Consider the following 21698-nt stretch of genomic DNA (forward strand, 5'->3'; position numbering starts at 1 on the left):
TGGAATGTGCATTTGATTTAAATTCGCCTTATTTGAGTGTTGCTTATTCAATACATAATATAAGAGCATAATTGTAATGACATCGATCGATCAAAAAACGAGACTTGAATTGAAAGCAATACTAGAGCTATAGTTCTTCAACAGAAGCAGTACACGCCTTTGGTAGCAAATGATATTTCCATGAAGGTGTTCCATTAACAAAATTATTCCAACAGCAGTTTTGCACATGAAATATTTCATGTGTATCAGATGAAGTTTACAGTTGTAAATTTGACATGTCATATGACAAATACATGTCATCGGAAAGCTCATTTAGTTCTCTTCTCGTTAGGGTTATAGAACAAGATACTTGGCGTCATTTGTGTTGTAATGCTACTCTGACCAATTGCTCAGCGTTAACCTGATTATAAGGAATTCCTAGATCGAATTGATATACATAGGTATCTAGTGAACAGTTCTTCCAATCTTTTGTTTCTTGCCAACCTAAAGTGAGGGCTGGCTCTACAATGGATTGCATTGAAAGTGAATTTTCCACTTGATTACTCTTTACGCAGTGTTTTGCTGTGGCCCTGCAGACCCAACCTTGAACAAGTCTCATCCTCATCATCAATACAACTAAGACACATACAGTAATCATTATGCGTTATTTTCTTTAATAATTTTGGAATGAATATTTATGGCTTCACATTAAATGTTTCATATTCTCAAGGGCAAAGTGTTGTGGATTTTTTTCTGTATACTGCAGTTTTCAGAATTATAATACAGGGTGCGCTAGAAAACTTACTTACTTGAAAAAACTCTCGAACAGTGAGTTGGGCGGGAAGAGGGTTGAGTGGGGCATCTGGAGGGGAAGTCCCAAGTTTTTTTCTCTACAGTCAGTTGCCATCATGCTCTAGTCTAGGAAGCAGCGGGCCTTCGCCGTCGAGAGCTTCTTTTCTAAGGTCGTTATTTTGTTTGTAAGTAACGTGCCTTTGACGCGGTAGTTTTTTCCAGTGACGAGGCTCACTTTACATTTCCGGTTGCGTCAGCAAGCAAAACCTGCGGTATCAGCGTGAGGTAAATTCGCGGCTTGAACTTCACCAGAAGCCACTTTTTTGTGAACGAGTTATTGTCTGGTGTGAAAGAGTTATTGTCTAGTACCTTTTAGTGTATTCGTTGGACAAAAATAGTTTGAGTTAACATAGAGATCTAAAATTTTGCACAGATGTATATTTGTGTGTAATATAGGGGACTATGGTCCAAATCGGTCTATAAACTAATGTAGCTTCCATATAAACCAATCTCACAATTTAACTTCTTGAGACTCCAAATTTTACCCGATTTGTCTAAATATTACCCGATTTGTCTGAAAGTTTGCATGATAACATCTGTTAAGAATCTTAACAATGAAGAAAATCCATTTTGCCTACATAAACAAAAATTTTAATTTTTGGGAAAAATATGTAGCATTCGTTTGCTAAAAAACTTATGTACGAGGACGTTGAAGGCGGACCTCAAACATAAATATTTTTTTTAATCTTCTTATTAAAAGATTAGAAAAACATTTAACAACAATTTTCATTTTTGATTTTTAATTTTTTGTCCACCGGGGCAGTTACCCTGAATGCAGCTCGTTACAGAAACAAGATCGAGGACGTTAAAAACGTCAGCAAGACGGAACCACAGCACACACCACACGAGACTCAATGAGTTTGTTGCGACATTTCCCTGCCCGCCCCCTCTCTCTCAGAGGTGTTCTCTGACGGCCATCATGCTTCCGATACCATTTTCACGACTACATGAAAAATAATTTGGATATTGTATTCCCACATAAAAAAGAATTAAAACAATAACTGCAGTACTTTTGTTTTTATATTGACCTTTCAAATAGTAAGTTTCTCTTGCGCACCTAGTACCATGGTTGTTGTAGTTACAACAGTGTGCTGTGTCTTTATCCAATATTCGTTGGCTAAGGTTTGTTAAATATAAAGACTTAGCAACTCTGTAAAATAGTTGGGGTTAGTCCCAAGGCGTCGACAGGCCCAATCCATCCTTCTGAACTAGTGAGAATCGTTAAAATGTTCTGCATCGGCAAAGTAGTATTTCAAACCATGTCAACAATGTAGTGGCATGAAGCCAAGATCGTGCAATCTTTCGCATATTATTCGATCTGGATGCCTTACTAAGAGGGTGTAATTGTAGATAGGTAGAGCTTAATTGGTGACGGAGACATCACATCATATTGAGCAACTCCCTATTTGAGTTTCGACTCCTTATTCCTAAATTCCTCTTATGAAACGTGAGGATATACCATATATTGTATCGCGGAGAGAGAAAACAAGTGGCAAAAACCAAAATGTTCATATGCGTTTACGAAATTTTGAAAGAAAAGTAAAAGTTTCCAATGCTTTCAAAAATGCTACCCATAGAAATGTTATATGTATAGTTTAGAAGATATGACCGTACAAAGTCGACCTATTTTTGATTTTCAAAAACACAAAATTTTATGCAAATTTGGTCCGATTTCAAATGTGATATCTCGATGACTAGTTAAGGAATTGTCATATTTTATTTTTGCTATTGATGGATATGCTTAGTAAGTATAGAATAATCAAAACAAAAATAACAATTGTAACAGCCCAGCATTTACAAACATGTTAAGGTCACCAACAACTTAACTGCATAATATCTCAATGTTAAAAATAAACAATTAGGATACCTACTCTTTTGTGTTATGTTAATCTCTTATAAAATTACAATGTTACAATGTGATAATGTTACGCTCTAGATAATCGGTAACTATTGCTGTCTCACTCTATCTTGTTTTGCATAACATATAATTACTCTCTTTTGTCAAGACTCAAGATAATTGTAATCTAATGAACGCTCTTTTGCTCAAGATTTCGATAGTTAAGAATAATTGTTTTGTAATTCTTTCGAACATAGATTTTGTTTCCACTCTAGATGGTTAGAGTGATTCTGTGAAAGTCTTAAAAGCTATGTACATGTCGATAAAAATCATCATTCTTGTCAGACTGTTGGACAATAAAGTTGTTTAAACTTAAAACACGCTTGTTTTACTCGAAAGGCCTAACAAAAATATATAATAACATACAATATAAAACCAAAATATTCGCTTAGACTCGGGAAGACTTTAAGACTACCGCAGCTAGCGAAATCCTAGGACGAATACAGTACAGTACTGCCTTATTCTAGTCCAGGAATAAAATTAAAATAAAATAAAATTTAATTTAATTTATTAAAAACTAAGGTAAAGCCCTCTAGTTGGACCATTATCTTGTCCAAGAGGACTCGTCCCTTACAATTGGCGCCCAACGGAAAATTTTGGAAAAAATAACTTTTCAAATCAAATCGAAAATTTAAACCATCGAGGCTTCAATTTTGCTTCACGTGGATTTATTGGTCATCATATATTGGACTCATAAGCAACGGTAAATCATATGTGTTGTTGTTGTTTTGAAATTGCTCCATCAGTGATCAATAGGTGTTGTTGTTGTTAAATTGGACCTCTGTGATCTGCCTATAATTGTTGTTAGTACTACGTTTGCCTATGGTAGCAAATAGTTGCTAGAGAACGTGTGGCTCTAATTACGATAAAATAATAAAACGAATTTCATCGCTTGAGGTATGCCAAGAACTACAATGAACTCAATAAATGCTGTAGGCCCGATTCCAGAGCAAGCACTTGCTGGAGGCACAAGCACTTCTTCGACCGTTCCAAATACTCCTCAAACCCCTTCTAATGCACCATCTACTAGAAAACAAAATCCTGCTCCTATGCAAAGTAACCCTGTTCCAAATCAATCTAGATCCAATTCAAATTCCGTCCCCGTTACTGTGAGCCTTTCAGAAAGCCAATTTTCCCATCTATTAGGAAATTCTGTCCGTCAAGAAAGTCGATCTACTTTTAGCTCTTGCAGCGCACGTTTCAATGGTGGTCGAAGCACAGCAAAAGTCGAAGATTTTATTGCTACGATCTTGGTGTACAAAGAGGCAGAAAATATGTCAGATTCCATGGCTCTTCTTAGCCTTCCATTGCTACTCGAAGGTTACGCATCCTCTTGGTGGCAAGGCGTCAAGTTTGAAGCCGGAACCTTTTCAGATGCCATAGCATTATTACGCGATGCTTTTTCACCGCCAAAACCAGATTGGAGGATCTACTCTGAAATATTTCAGGATAAACAAAGACCTTATGAGTCGACTGATAGTTTCGTGTGTAGAAAGAGAAGCCTTTTCGCTCAGTTAAAAGAAAGACTTCCAGAGAGCACTATTATAAACATGATTTTTTCACAAATTAGTATTCAAATCCGAGAGAAAATTCCTCGCGAAAGCGTCAAGACTTTCCAAGAACTTCTATACAAAGCTCGAGATATTGAACTGTCAATAAATGAAAATAAAACTGAAGGTAACAAAACGTTTAGTTCCTCAGAAAAACCACAAATACGCTGCTCTTACTGCAGAAAGAAAAACCATACAGCAGATGTGTGTTACAAACGCATTGAAATAGAGAAAAGGGGGAAACCCGAAGAAAATAAAATTAACTGTTACGGATGCGGCGCTGTGGGATATTACAGATCCAATTGTCCAACTTGTAATAACCGTAACATCTTAGAAAGTCCAAAAACGCTTGATTTCAATAGCATACAGACAACCCTCGTAGGCCACGACGTGCCCACTGTTGAAATTAATGTAAACGGCTTGAATGGCGAAGCTTATTTGGACACGGCAGCGAGAACCAGTGTGGCAGGGTACTACTTGTTTCAAAAACTTGTCGAGAAAGAAGTCAAATTCCAGAAAGTATTCGCAGAAATAACCTTGGCAGATGGAGCTGCTCGAAAAGAAGTTGTCTGTTCTACAATTGTGGATATAATAATAGGAAAACGTCTAAAACGTATAAGGTTTATCTGTCTTCCAAATGCCAGGTGCAATAGGACACTTTTGGGCATTGATTTTCTAGAGCAGGCTGGCATTGTAATGGATTTAGCCCAAAGGGTCTGGTATTTTAAGGACGAGCCAAAAGAATTTTTCAAATTTAAAACGAAAACGGTCAATGTCAAAGGTATCGCAGTTAGCCAAGCCCACATAGAAGATGCACAACCAAAATCATCTTCAAATTTGCAAGATTTCATGTCATGGTTTGAGTCGAATTGTAAAGAAAACCCACCATTGGGTGAGTTGTACTCAAAGCCCGAAAATTACTCACCTGGGGGCTTATTTAAAATTTTTGAAGACTCACTGCCAAACGGGTTTGAAATGCCTCAATCAGCTGATTTATTTCCTCCTTTGAAGAAAACTCGCAAAGATTCAGAGTCTTGGAGTCCATTGGCATTTGAACTGAATTCCCTCGATTTTAATATTTGTGAGGACGAAAATTCGTATTTGGTAGAATCCCAGAAACGGGAGCTTTTATATTTCTTGACATCCCATGAGGATATATTTGAAAATATTAGCTCGCCCATTAATGGTATTACGCACAAAATCAACACGGGTGGTCATACACCCATATCAAATCCGCCATATAGAATTTCACCGGCTATGAAGGAAAAGTTGAAGATGGAAATAAATTCCATGTTGACAAAGGGTATAATTGAAGAGGTTGAATCACCTTGGGCTTTTCCCGTCGTTCTTATACCGAAAAAGGATGGTTCCATTCGATTTTGCGTCGATTACCGAAAACTAAACGCAATTACAGTTACAGATACATATCCTTTGCCACGTATGGAGGACCTTTTACACGCAGCAAAAACAACACCCTTTATGTCAACCCTCGATTTAAAATCAGGTTATTGGCAAATACGAATGTCAGAAGACGATAAGTTGAAAACGGCTTTTACTACTCCTTTCGGCATTTTTGCTTTTAATAGAATGCCTTTCGGCCTTAAAAATGCGCCCGCAACCTTTCAAAGGATAATCGATAAATTTCGTTCTAGTCTCCCAAGCATATTAATTCTGGCCTATTTGGACGACATTATAATATGTTCGCAAAATTTTGCTTCCCACATCAAAGACCTGGACATGGTATTTAAAAAGCTCAAATTTATTGGATTTCACCTTAACAAGGATAAATGTTTTTTCGCTAAGCCGGAAGTCAAATACTTGGGCCACATTTTAACACAAGGTGGTATAAAAATAGATCCTGAAAAGTCATCGGCAATCCTGAATAGACCAATTCCTAAAAATGTTAAACAGCTTATGTCTTTCTTGCAAACATGTTCCTGGTTCAGAAGGTTCATACCTGATTTTGCCAAAATATCAAAGCCATTATCGAATTTAACAAAGAAGCTTGCTGTATGGAAATGGTCCGAAGAGGAAAATAAATCGTTCGAAAAGCTAAAAAGACTGCTTTCATCACCACCAATTTTGCAACAAGTAAAAGAGAATCAGCCGTTTTTCTTAAGGACAGATGCAAGCAATTATGCGATCGGGGCTGTTCTACTTCAGGGGGAGAAAGAGGACGAACAACACCCAATTGAATATGCCAGCCGCCTTCTCTTACCAGCGGAGCGAAACTATTCCACCACAGAGCGCGAAGCTTTAGCTGTCGTGTGGGCAGTTCAGAAATTTCGCGGTTATATAGAAGGATCTGAGGTTTCTATCTTGACAGATCATCAGCCGCTGAAGTGGCTATTCTCCTTAAAATCCCCAACGGGCCGTTTAGCTAGATGGTCCTTGCTATTACAAAGTTACAATTTTACAATTAACTATACTCCCGGAAGACAGAATGTCATAGCGGATACGTTATCCAGACCACCATGTTCTCACGAAGTATGCATCGAATCCTGTGAATGTAATGCTATAGATATTGACTTACCGCGAAAAGGACTTGAAGACTTTCGTCAAGCGCAGCTTGAAGATGATGATCTAAGGCAAATTATTACATCATTCGAAAAGGATGACGAGAATGTACTTAGACATACAAATCGTGGATATATGATGCTTGACGGTGTACTGTATAGATATTGTTGTGAACAAGATTCAGAGAACGGACAGTTGGTCCTTCCAAAATCACTTCGTGATGAAATTTTATATAAATACCATAAGGATGCTATATCTGGCCATTACGGAAAAGATAAAACTACTAGCCGAATAACAGCACTATTTTATTGGCCAGGGATAAGAAACGATATTGGGAACTATGTGAAATCATGCGAAGAATGTAAGCGTTATAAGCCTTCAAACATGAAACCGTCCGGATTATTACAAACAATATCCACTAACAAGCGTTTTGAGATAATTGCAGTGGACCTCTTTGGACCCTTGCCAAGGACAATAGAGGGTTATCAGTGGATATTAATCGTAGAAGACATATGCAGTAGATGGGTGGAGTTATTTGCTCTTAAGGATGCCACTGCAGAAAATTGTGCTATAACTTTGTTAAACGAAGTGGTTTTGAGATATGGGGTCCCTCGTAGAATACACACAGACAATGGCACTCAATTTATATCGGCATTAATGCAGAAACTAACATTTTGTTTGGGAATTAAACAAACTTTTACCCCAATTTATCATCCGCAATCAAATCCCGTGGAAAGGAAAAATCGCGATTTGAAAGCGCAACTTTCCATATGCGTAGGTACAGACCATAAAAAATGGAGTATAATGCTACCAGCAATAAGATTTGCAATGAATACTGCAAAGTGCGACAGTACGGGACAAACAGCAGCGTATCTTACTTTCGGAAGAGAGCTTCGAACGCCAACGGAAGTGCATTATGACTTTAGGGCCATCGTAAAGGCTGAAAACTTTGTCCCACAAATCACACCATATTTATTGAAACTAGCCGATACTTTGGAGATCGCCAATGAAACTCAAATTAAAATGCAGGACAAAAATAAGAGGGTAGTGGATCTCAAGCGTAAAAGTCAGCCAGACTTTCAAGTCGGATGTAAAGTTTTGGCAGAAACTCATATATTAAGCAAAGCTAAAGATAGCATAACCTCTAAGTTCGTTCCCAAAAGAGATGGGCCGTATGTAATTATTGCAAAGAAAGGTTCCAATTGCTATAGTATTGCGGCTATTAATGAACCTAATCTACCAGTAGCAACAGTACATTCGTCTGCTTTAATACCATACGAAGGCGAAGATATGGATCCTGTTTATCCAAAACGTAAACGAGGTCGCCCTTCCAAAGAAAGCCATGTACAACATAAACAACAACACGAGCAGCATCGTTATCATCACAAACAGCAACAACACGAGCAGCATCGTCAGCCACATAAACAACAACATGACCAAAATAGTCAACAACAAACCGAAAAGAAACTTCAGCAGCAGCAGGGACAACATGGTAACCAACAAGAAACCCATTGTAGAAAAGAGCCATCACCAGCACCGAGGAGGTCTGCGCGTTTAGCCAAAAATATTTAATAATATTCAGTTACATCATCGTGGCGATTGATGCAACTGAGGGGGAGGTTGTAACAGCCCAGCATTTACAAACATGTTAAGGTCACCAACAACTTAACTGCATAATATCTCAATGTTAAAAATAAACAATTAGGATACCTACTCTTTTGTGTTATGTTAATCTCTTATAAAATTACAATGTTACAATGTGATAATGTTACGCTCTAGATAATCGGTAACTATTGCTGTCTCACTCTATCTTGTTTTGCATAACATATAATTACTCTCTTTTGTCAAGACTCAAGATAATTGTAATCTAATGAACGCTCTTTTGCTCAAGATTTCGATAGTTAAGAATAATTGTTTTGTAATTCTTTCGAACATAGATTTTGTTTCCACTCTAGATGGTTAGAGTGATTCTGTGAAAGTCTTAAAAGCTATGTACATGTCGATAAAAATCATCATTCTTGTCAGACTGTTGGACAATAAAGTTGTTTAAACTTAAAACACGCTTGTTTTACTCGAAAGGCCTAACAAAAATATATAATAACATACAATATAAAACCAAAATATTCGCTTAGACTCGGGAAGACTTTAAGACTACCGCAGCTAGCGAAATCCTAGGACGAATACAGTGCAGTACTGCCTTATTCTAGTCCAGGAATAAAATTAAAATAAAATAAAATTTAATTTAATTTATTAAAAACTAAGGTAAAGCCCTCTAGTTGGACCATTATCTTGTCCAAGAGGACTCGTCCCTTACACAATGAAATCTTTAAGCTCCTTTAGATGAATCACTATTTATAAAGTACCCATGTTTTCACTATTTTTCACCTTGGCCGGAAAATAAAACATATATAACTATTTATACCTCCGCCATATTTTCAAAATACACTCTTCGAAATAAACCCCAAAATCGAAAATGAAATAAATCTCCGAAATGCTCTATTTTTGGGGAGTTATTTTGTTTTTTGGGGATTTATTTCCTATTCATTTTTGGGGAGTTATTTCATAACGGAATAAATCCTCAATCTCAAATATGAAACATATCCCCAAACTAAGTTTTTGGCGAGTTTTTCCATTTTGTTATAATAAGTAAAACGTCAAATACCTTTTTCTGTGTTCAGAATGAAAAAACAATTTATTTTCAGTGCACTTCAAGCGTACTCGCATTATGGATTCAAAATATTGCATTAAATTTCACTTTATGAATTATTTCTTGCAGTTAAGCTTCAAACAAATTAATATATTTCTTATGGTTATATGGTTAACTCTAAAACTCACGTATGGGCTAATATGATTTAAAATTTCTTTACAGAAGATTCAGAGAACAATGCATCTGAGGATGAAGCTATCAAGCGTGAAAAAAAGTCCACATGATCCGTTGGATTTAAATATGTTGTTTGAAAAGACGAAATGCCAAAAGTTGTTCTTTTATCGCTCATACATCTGCAAATTGGCAACATATGCCAGCTTAGTTTGCTAGCAGATGCTATTTCTCAAGGATTTGACACATATAATTTTCTCTATTGTCGATCATAAGCAGAAGACTCATCTCAGGTCTTTATTTAAATATAAATTATTGTATATACTAAATTATTAAAATTAATAGTTCGAGCAGATTCCCTACACCTTTTTCAATTTTTAAAAATTGAAATAAGACACCAAAAATTATTGGGGGGTTATTTCATTTTTTATTTGGAAACTTATTTCATTTAAGTTCTGGGAATTAATTTAATTTTCAGTTTTGGGGATTTATTTCATGGGGAGTTATTTCGTGGTGCCTTCAAAAGAGTTTGGCTGCCCGTACTTGACCCATTTTCGTTTAGAGGTAAACAATGTAAATAAGACATGGTTCAAGAAATGAATGGAGGACATATCCCAAAGTCAAAAAATCTTTGGAGTAATTCAATAATGTGAGTGTGGTCACCTCGAGCATTTAAAATTTTTAAGTTCTGTCAAATTAGCGTTCATATAGTCCTACCAAAAGTATGCCTACATGTCCGGAATATCTCTAACGGTTTATGAGATATTGTAGTTACAAGAATTAGTGCCACAGTTCCAAAAATGCCGACAATACATTGACTGAAATTTTAAAAAATTTCTAACACCAATATCTCATAAAAAGTTATAGATATTCCAGACATCTATGCTTGCTTTTTGTAGGATTTTAAGAGCTTCATCTTTTGCAAAAATAATCACGACGATCGGTCTATAAATGTTTATTTGGCAGCACTTCAAAATTTGAAATGCTAGAGGTGACCTACATTCACGCCCCATGTCAGTCCCTGGACCTACTAGGGTCTCCAAATTTTGCATAATAATTGGAAACCATATTCACATTCACTATGTCAAGTATCAGTTCAAATGTAATAGAATTATTGCAAGGATTTTTCGACTGTGGGATATGTCTTCCAAACACTTCATGAACCACACCCTTTTTACATTGTTTGCCTCTAAAAAATTGGGACAACTAGGGGCAGTCAACTTTTTTTTGAATTATGTTATGGGGCATTTGAAGAGCGTATTTTGAAAATATGTCGAGGGTTATTTTGGGAATATTTTTTTTTATTTTCCATCAAAGCTGAGAAATGGGTACTTTTTAAATAAATAATTTAAATAATTACCTGGAGAAGCTCTAATCATTATTTTTTCGACAGTTCCACACTTATTAAGTATTTCCTTCCATCGAAAAAATAAAAAATGACAATCCCTTAACTAGTTTTCGAGATATAACACTTGAAATCGGACCAAAATACCTAAAAATTGTGTTTTTTTTTGAAAATCGTAAAAAGGTCAACTTTGAACTGCTGTATCTCCTAAACTAAAGATCTGACATTTTTGAAATCGTTGGAATGTTTTACATAAAATAGGTTCTTTCAAAACTTCGTAGGCGCACATAGAATATTGATTTTTGCCACCTGTTTCCTCAATCCGCGCCACAGTGCGTCGGTGCTTAGCGTCTTAGACGATTTAACTCTGACGATGACTTTTGTATCTTCGTCCTAGGTGAATTGTGATGATTATTAATCGGTTTGAATGGCACGAATGGCTCTCCTTCTCGCCATATTATTCTCGAAACATTAAAAATCTGCCCATATAATATTCGGGGGTTACCCGAAGTATGACTAATTTATACATTGCAATCGCATTGAGGACAACACCCTCTGATTAACTGAGTATTATTCTAGCGACTCTTGATATGATCTTGCACTAATATTGTGATTCTTTTAAATCAAGCACCGCCTGCAAACACTGTATTATTCTTGATACAATGCCTGAAATCCCCTAGGGGAACCACAAACTTTGAGTGTGCCTTTAGTGACAGGCAAGCTAATTCTTCGAAATAAGATTCGAAGCGCAACGGATGAAGAGATTTACCGCTTTCATTGTCGTTGACTTTAACAGACTGGAGGACATGCATGCTGTAGAAAATCTCAAGCAGAATGTATTCCACCTTAGGTTATTTCTTTGAGCGCTTGAATCACGATCTGGCTGGTTCAAAGGTAAGACCTAGATGGCAAATTCGTTCTCCAGTTCCTGTGGTATCACAATGGAATTAAGTATCCAAGTAGGCCTGATTGCAGATTGCCACATAAGCCTTATCTAACAACATTGTGGAACATCTTATTTTGTTTGATGCAGTACTTCGTTTTTGATCTCTCTGCTTGATTAGAAATTAATTGCTAAAAAAATGAAAACAGAATTGGAATTTGCTTTTAATAACTAGCTCATCATGTTAGCTCATTTGAATTTTGTATCTTTTTTGTTGATTTATATATGTCTTAATAGTTTTTTCTTTTTTGTAACAAAAGCTCGTTCAGAATCTTAACAAATTTCTTAGGTTAAGTCAATTTTAGTGGTGTAAGTTGGTTTTTATTCCTTTTGGGTTTTGGATTTGTGTTTTGTTTTTAAGTTTCATTTGTTTATAACAATTTTAACCATAAGCACATTTCATTTTGATAATTTCATTAAATTGTTTTAATGCTAAATTTATTGTTGGGTTGTTTGAGTTTGGTTTTGTTCATTTTTTTTACAGTGTTTCTTTTGCTCGCATAAAAATTTCTTAGAAAAAAACTCCATAAATAAATAGAGATTTGTTGTTGTTCATGTTGTATTCGTAATGTTTTAATTAAATACATACTTAAAATCAAATGTAAACAAATAATTAACAATGTATCGTACTGTACAGCGATGTACTGTACTAAATCAATAACAATAAGAAGTTCCTCGTAGTAACAGTCGTCACTTTGTACTCTCAAATACGCTTGATGGTGGGATCTGTAAAGAATACCGATAACTTACGTTTGAATTTCTCCATGCGAGGCTCATGGTCCGATTCCGAGTCACAGCTGTCACTGTCATCGCCAAAGACGATGTTGCGTGAGAATGTGGGCAGGGGAACAGCCGTGATGGGGGGCGATTGGCCGTCATCCGTTTCAGAGAAACCAGGATTTAAAATGATATTCGGTATCAATTCGATGCTATCCCAGCCGTTTTCAAATTCTGTATGGAGAAGACAATGAGAACAGATGATGGGAGGGGCAAAAGCGACAGCAAAGGACGGGGAGCAATGAAAGGGTGAGTGGGTGGGGGGTTACGGATGAGATAGGTGTAAGAATAATGATAAGCGGGTGGGAATCAAGAAAAATAAGAGCAAAGGAATATAAGAACAAAAGAAAGGGGGGTTTTTGTTTTATAAGTATTCGTTTTTTTATGTTGACGAATTGTAATTGAACGAACGCATAAACGAACGAACGAACGAACGCACAACAAAAGCAAATGGCGGCAACATAAGCGAGAGCGACCACATAAAGCCCGAGCGAGATAGAGATATACATAGATGTATTTCATGTTCATGGAGAAAAAAAAGAGAACGTGGGGAATAGAGAGAGAGAGAGAGAGAAAGAGAAAGAAAGACAGAGACATAGAGATTTATGTGTGTAATTTCATGAACACAATCAACAATGTCAACAATAACAATTCAAATTCAGAACACGTAAAAAGCATTTTTTTCTCTTTTTTCAATAAATTTTTTAGCTTAAAATTTTTGTAACTTTTATTAATAACTGGAAAAAATTAAAATAAAACTTGTTCACATACCAATAAACATTTAACAAACATTAGTTAGCATAACGTATAATTGTAACTGTATATATGTGTGTAATATTATATTATTATCCTATTGACAAAACAAATAATCCATAGATAGCCAAGACATATTTACAATACCTATTTCTAACAAAGACAATATGGTTATATACAGAAAAAAATACGATATATAAGTTATTTTCCGGAACATGCATGCATTTCTGATGTTAATTTAAAAAATATATATTACTTTTTCCAAGTTTTAGATTGTCCTAGTCTTAACTTAAATGCTTACTGGACTTTGATATTGAATGATTTTTTAAGTTTAGTAAAAGGCTTTGGCGCGCAAAATCGTTTTGAGTATTTCTCAACGTAGCTAAATAACGAACAAAATCGCGAATAGGATACTGGTTTAACTGTGAGGCAATGCTTATATTGAAATCCTTGCATGATCATGATACTACCCTAATATACAAGACACTGATACTACCGAAGCATGGGTACTAGTGAAAGCGGGCAGGCAAGGCATTGCTTGGAGTTTTTGAGAGGAAAAAGAGGAAAATATCGGCGTGGCATGAATCATCAGCTGTATGACAAAGGTAGCATAATTAAACGTATCAAAATACAAGGGTTGCGTTGGCTAGGCCAAATTGCCCGAATGAATGAAGAAGCTCCCATGAATAAGTTCTTTAATGTTCAACAGTTTGGTATACGCAAAAGGGGAAGACCAAAACTCCGAAAGAAAGTTCAAGTCAAGAAAGACATCTCAAAACTAGGTGTCAGAAATCGGAGACAGAGCGCAGAATATCGAAGCGTTTGGAAATCTTTTCGTTCAGTGGAGCAAATGGTTTGTCGAACCCAATTAAAGTGAAGTAAAGTAAAAGTTAGGCCACCGTAGCGCAGAGGTTAGCGTGTCCGCCTAGATTCGAATCCTGCGGAGGCCATTTCGCACTGCGGCACGCCATTCGGACTCGGCTATAAAAAGGAGGCCCATTATCATTGAGCTTGAGCCGTACTGCACTCATTGATATGTGAGAAGTTAGCCCCTGTTCTTTAGTAGAATGCTCATGGGCAAAATTTGCAATTTGCAAAGTAAACGTAATAACAAGAAAGGGATCCCAAAGTCGACTTTCGACTAATCGATAAGTCCACTTTTTGGGTAAAAAATTCGAAAAATCGAAGTCGACTTTCAATGATTAAAAAGTCGAATAATCGATTTTGAAGTCGAATAGGCGAAAAAATGCTGCACAGATATACAAGTTTGGCTTTGCTAATGTTGCTAGGTAAGAACTGTTTCTAATTTTACGATTTATTGCTCTTTGATTTACTCTTGTTGCCATAAATATTTCGTGGCAAAGTTTGTGCATATCAAAGCCAAATTTTGGGATCAGTGTAAGATTCATCTTAATATTTTTATGTTTATGGTTGCTTAATTTTGGGCACAAATGTAGTTTTTATCCATTATGTTCGAGGATGGGCTGTATACACATATTTCTTTTCATTGCCCCCGCATAGACTGGACTCCAGATTTAAAATCTTCAGCTCCTAAATTTTGCTTAAGTTCGGAAAAATTTCTTATTATATATTAGGCGTCGTATGATATACGAGCTGTATGACGACGATAGAATAGTTAAACCCATCAAAATACAACGTTTGCGTTAGCTAGGTTATGTTGTCAGAATGAATGAAAAAGCTCCAGCAGAGAAGTCTTTTAAAAGCGACCATAAAAGAAAACGTAAAAGGAGAAGACAAAAACTCCAACAGAGTAACCAAGTGGAGAGCGTTATGTCGAAACTGGGTGTCAGAAATTGGAGAAGAAGCGCAGAAGATCGTTGCTCTTGGGCATCTATTCTACGTTCGGTTAAAAAAAATACATTTTCTGTAATGGCCAATTAAAGTAAAGTTATATACTCATTCCAGTCAATATTTTGATGTAGTTACCATATTGATCGATCTACAGATTAAACATTTTAAGCCTATAAAATGCCATTGTAACGAATAGTGTCCATATCGGTCCAACTTTAGGTGTGGGTTCCATATTAACGTACCCTAAATTTTCGGTATTTTTCCTCTGAAACCCACATTTTGCCTTAAATTTTGCAACCAACTTTTTCTCGGCCTGGCGAAAGTATAATCCATATACGAATCGAGCAATATATTATAGTGGCTCCTGCATAAGGGTATATTTCACAAATAGAGATTTTTGCACCGAATTTATCGAAATCTAGATGGAATTTGGAATAAATGGAGTCCGATTTGGGGTAGGCGGTCTTTTTCCATGTTTAATGATGACGACAACAACACAATTTGGAAAATTCTACATTTTTGAAAAATGGTCTTTGATAATGCGGGATACATAAAATCGAATAGAATAGATATATTTTTGTGTTTCTTCTTGGGTTTTATATTGTAGAGAAAGTGATAGAGAATAAAAGTTCGTTATTCATGTTTGCAATAAAATGTGATGTTCTATTGGGTTTTAACATTCAGAGTAACACTAGTTGAAAGTCGGCTAGGATATATACATAGACCATTTCAAGCTTTAATTCATATACAAAAAAAGGGGAAAAATTAAGCGGGAATATGAAATCTTTTGAAATTTGGCAAAAAATTTATATAATTTTGCAAGTATTTGACAAAAAGTCGAAACATCTACTTTTTGCAAAAGTCGACTTTTAATAAAGTTGAAAAGTCGACTTTTTGCAAAGAAAAATTGACTTTTGCCATATTGATAAAAGCCGACTTTTCGTCCCAACTTGGGATCCCTATAGCAAGATCATGAAAATATAGTCCACAACATTTTTTATGTAGTTTACAGCTGTATACTGCACATCGGTCAAAGACTTAAACCGTCTATTCCTTATACAGAAAAGGAAGACTCGCTTGTGTCAGCATGTCCTAGTGCCAAGCCAAGGGGAAAAAAGGAACCGCCATAGTGGACCCACAACGGGTTGGTCTAAGAAAGGACTGCAGAAAACGCTTTAACAGGACAAAAGCCAAAAGGTTACCAATACGATTGGAACTTCCATAAGACTGAGCTAAGAAAATACAAGGGCGAGCTGAGAAAGGCTCAGAACAAATCCTGGGTGGAATTCTGCATTGCCCCTGTCCCTTATTGAAATGTTCATGGGCAAAATTTAATTTGCATGTTTAAAATTTTGAATTTTTGACAATTAAAACATTTTATTTAATTTGTCCTATCTTCTGCAGTTGAAGTGTAATTTCGAAATATATTTTGGCCTTAACTCATGTTGAAAGGGTGTATTTGTACTCTGAGGCCAGTTACGGCCCATTGCGATACCGCTGTAAGAGGGGAAGGTAAGATCAGATCTGGAGACGAGACACAGTGTAGATGAGAGTAACGCGTGTTAGATAGATTCGCATGTGTATACATTCCGCCGAGGAATGTATACACATGTCCCCGTGGACATGGTATCTCATTCAAACTATATATTTTGGTAGACTTCTAATAGACACTTTTATAAGTTTGCATGGATCGGAGAAAATCGCATCCGCAAAATGGAGCACCCATTCAGACGGGACATGTCAAAGCATGTGTTCGATCATTCTCACCAAGACAGCTTATGTCGGCAGTTTGAATAGATTCCTATCTTACTGTCGCATCATCTGTTCAGTAGTCCGACAAATGGCAACGGTAGTCTCGTCGAGGACAAGCCTATTATCATATTCGTCCGCCTTTCGTTGTTTGTAAGCAAGGCACAGACGTCGGTCACACACCTGTCTAGCATTCTTAACGATATGCTGATATCTGGTGCATGGGAGTAGACGCCTAAGACTTTTCACTATTCCATATTGGAGCCACTGCATCTACCAACCCATATCGTACAAGTTGATAGTGTGTACAGATTTTGAAGATCCTATCTTAAATTGAAGGGAACACTGATATCTTCTTCATCATTCCCCGCGCAAGTATCATATGCAAAACGGAAATGTAGCCAAGCACGTCTTTTATCAGAATACCAGTGCTACTTGCTTAAGAGCAACCAAAGCGGCTAAGTTTCGAATATAGATATCTATAGGCTGCTTATTTGGTATCGAAGTTCTGAGGCGTTAGCCACACAGATTACATGAATCCGACGCTGGCCAGTATTATTACTCTTATCAACAACTTTCCACCATTCTAATGACCCATATGTCAGCAATGGTTTTACGACGGCCGTATACATCCAGCAGATCATTCTTGGTCTAACTTTCCATTTCCAATCGATCATCCTGCTGATGCAATAACAGGACCTTAGTGCCGTATGGTTTCTTCTTTCACTATACTTTGTTTAGCTTGAGTTTTTTGCATCCACAGTTGCAGAGTGATCCTCTTCAAAGGATGTTTTCAGAAGACAGTAAAAATCCTAAGTCCTATCCTGAAACGACTAAAAAGAAGATCGGTATCACCTCAAGATAGGAGTGGTTAGCAACGCTGTATTCAGGGAATACATCCTATAGCTATGCCGGGTTGCGCGAGAACAAGGTCCCAACGATTGGGATCCGATATTATATAGCAATGGCGGTCACCATAGCGTGTTAGCATGTTCACTCATCATCAGAAATACTTTTCAGTACTGGTTATCCTGCGGGATAACGTTGGTGATGGTGACATATGTGAGTTCAAGCTAAACTTTTCTACGTAGAGGTGTCACTTAACGGCACTAAAAACTTAAATGGACAGCATTAGCTGTTATGTTAGACAAAAACAAAGGAATAGGTCTGCTTCATTAATCTAAAGTCAATAAAATAGTTGGGGCCCTATCAATTGCGGCTTTCTACCTGGCAAATACACTTGAGAACAGATGTTCACACTGCACCAAATCCTGACAAATACCCAAGAAGGAAAGGTCGATTAAATATATAGTCAATCAAATAGTTGGGCCCTATCAACGCGGCTTTCGATCTGGCAAATACACTTTAGACTAGATATTCACACTTCGCCAAATCTTGACAAAGACCCGAGAAGGACATGTAGACACATACTATCTCCTCCGTAAAGTCTTAACGGTGATATCTGAGTTTGGTATCCCTGCAAAGTTGATGAATTATCCTCAGTAAGAAAAGGAAGAAACCCCTCCGAACCATTTAATACCAAAATATAGTTTCAGACAGATAGACATCTTATCGTGTCATCTCTTTAAAATTCTGCTCATGAAGACTATACGAGATCACTTCTGCATCTCATATAATATTCACGCAGGATATTAAATTTAGGTATGTCACACAACTCATGTATGTCAACAACTGCCGACGACATCGATTTTATGAATAGAGAACTAGTAGCAGGAACTGCAGCTGTTAGCAAGACCAAAAGAATGTCAGTGAAAGTGGGTCTGGCACTCAATAAGAAAATGTGGATGGTATCAACTCTCAGAACGTCCTGTATACAAGTGTATGTATACAAGGGAAAACAGAGAAAGTTGTAAACTATTAGATTGAGGTAGTCAGTAATTTCATCTACCTAGGCACCACCGTGAGCGAAACGAATGAAACCAGTTATGAAATAAATCGAAGAATAATATTGGCTAACTGATGCTACTTTGGATTTAGTAAGCAAGATACTGATAATACCAGTGTTGCATAATTGTTCCAAATCATGGGTATTTGCGAAAGCAGACGCGGAGGTGCTTGAAGTGTTTAAGAGAGCTTGCTCGTAAAATGTATGGATCAATCTGCATTGATGGAGAATATCGGAGTTGTATGAATCATGAACTGCAGGCGACGTTAGCATAGTTAAACCTATCAAAATAACCTAAAGCGTTGGCTGTAATGAAGAAGCTTCGAAGAAGAAGTCCTTTGAAGATATATTTTGTGGTATATATTGGGGTTTACGCAGAAGGAAAGACCAAAATGTTAATGGAAATATCATGTGTATTTGTGGAAATTTGTATTTGCTCAATAATGAGCTTAATCAACTCAAGGCATGGGATATAAGAAGATTGAGGGATATGTGAAAAATCAAATTTCTGGCACTTATAAAATCAAATCGAGTCTTTATTATTGGTGCACATTGCTCGCATTCCAGTATCCATTAAGTTTATCTAGAGGTGCTATAGTAAATTCTAATTCCTTTTGCGGCGTACAGCTAAGTCCTAGTTGGAAACCTTCAATAATTGTTTTTTTTTATATTTGTAAGTTTGACTTTCTCTAAGGCGATTACTATGGTGCTCAAAATTTAAGTGCTTGAATTCCCTAAGTGTGTTCAGTGTTTTAAAGGCTATATAATAAATATCACTAATATTGTTAGCAAGATATGTTTCATGGTAATCAAAAAAAAACTATTGTATTAAAAGTTTTCACAAGTAATCGCTCAAAAATATTAAACTTTAATTTTCAAACACGTAGCTTCGAAAATATCTAAATATTTCACCTTAGCTTTCGATATGGAAAAGAAGAATGGAGACGGTTATTTATGAAAATATATATAATTTTAAATAATCAATTGCTGTTGTACTATATGTATTTGTAAATAATTGTTTATCTTCTAAAAATTTGAAACCTTAAAATAGGTTTGTTTTCTTTTATTACTATGTATAAAGAAAACGGCTAGGCAATATTTAACATTTGCTGTTGTCAAGGCTTGTGTATGCAGTAGTAAAAGAAAACATCCTTAATGTACTTATAAACTATGAATGCCTACTTAACTAATTCTGTTTTTTGTTATAATCTTTTGATGTATACATTACACATGTAATAATATGCCCAAAGACTTGAATTGAATACAAAACATGTAACGAATTTGAATATTTTGCAATTTCATACAACAATGAACATATTTACATGAAATTTGCATAATTTTGGTTAGTCAAACTATGAATGGAAATACTTCCCAAGGCAAAGCACAGTGTTTCAAAAAAGCTTAAGCTATGTTTTTCTTTTTTTCTTCTGTCTTACAGTTGTTTGGAGCAATGCAAATGTTGTGTGCTTATTTCAGCAAGTCTTAAGCTTTAAATAAAGTGCATCACCATATCCACACCATCAATTTGTCATTCCGTATGCAAGACGTCAAAATATTCTTTTACCAATCAATAAATATTATTTTACTCAATATGTCTTTGATGGTCGAAAACATCGAAGAAGTTTTAGCGATACCTATTTGAGTGTCTGTTATTTTTTAATCAACCAACACGCAGGGTTGGTTGATTAAACGCAATGCAGTGCATTGCGTTAGCGTGAATAGGAGGGGGTAGTGTTTATTGACATTTCTTTTGAATTCATGGATGTCGTAGATAGCGGGAAAGACAAGTCGATTCCACATACGACCCGTCCCACAGTGTTGCCAAATCGAAATAATTCTGGAACTTTTGAACGGATAAAGATATTTACACGAAACTTATATAGCCAATGTTAAGGTATTTTCCAATAAGGATGCAAAATTTGAGGCTGATCCATGGGGCTTGAAAGTTGGTCACCTCGAGCATGTCAATTGTGTTTTGTTTGCCAAACAGTCATTTATGGACCGATCGGATTGATTTTTATACCCACCACCATCGGATAGGGGTATACTAATTTCTTCATTCTGTTTGTAACACCTCGAAATATGCGTCTGAGAATCCATAAAGTATATATATTCTTGATCGTCATGTCATTTTAAGTCGATATAGCCATGTCCGTCCGTCCGTCTGTCTGTCTGTCGAAAGCACGCTAACTGTCGAATGAAATTTTGCACAAATACTTCTTATTAGTGTAGGTCGGTTGGGATTGTAAATGGGCCAAATCGGTCTATGTTTTGATATAGCTACCGTATAAACCGATCTCGGGTCATGACTTCTTGAGCCTCTAGAGGGCGCAATTCTCGTCCGATTTGCACGTGGTGTTTTGGTATCACATCCAATAACTGCGCTGAGTATGGTTCAAATCAGTACATGTTTTGATATAGTTGCCATATAAACCGATCTTGGGTCTTGACTTCTGGAGCCTCTAGAGGGCGCAATACTCGTCCGATTTGACTGAAATTTTGCAATTTGTGTTTTAATATCACTTCCAACAACCGCGTTAAGTATGATTTAAATCGGTTTATAATCTGTTATAGCTGTCATATAAACCGATCTTGGATCTTGACTTCTTGAGCCTCTAGAGGGCGCAATTCTTATCCGATTTGGCTGAAATTATGCATGAGGTGTTTTGTTATGACTTTCAATAACTGTGCTAAGTATGGCGCAAATCGGTACATAACCTGATATAGCTGCCATATAAACCGATCTGGGATCTTGACTTTTGAGCCTCTAGAGGATGCAATTCTCATCCGATTTAGCAGA

At 36.4% G+C, this 21698-nt stretch overlaps 1 protein-coding gene across 2 annotated transcripts in view; it reads right to left on the reverse strand.

Annotated features, from left to right (window-relative positions):
• Window positions 1–11403: 11403 nt before the first annotated feature.
• Window positions 11404–21698, reverse strand: part of LOC106092357 (myosin-G heavy chain) — a 289973-nt gene continuing 279678 nt past the window's right edge. For both annotated transcript variants that reach the window (XM_059367863.1, XM_059367862.1), the window contains one exon: window positions 11404–12852. In XM_059367863.1, the coding sequence (XP_059223846.1) occupies window positions 12605–12852 (248 nt within the window). In that variant the 3' untranslated portion in view covers window positions 11404–12604. The remainder of the gene's footprint in view (window positions 12853–21698) is intronic.

The sequence above is a fragment of the Stomoxys calcitrans genome, chromosome 4 (genome assembly GCF_963082655.1).
Source record: "Stomoxys calcitrans chromosome 4, idStoCalc2.1, whole genome shotgun sequence".
Lineage (NCBI taxonomy): Eukaryota > Metazoa > Arthropoda > Insecta > Diptera > Muscidae > Stomoxys > Stomoxys calcitrans.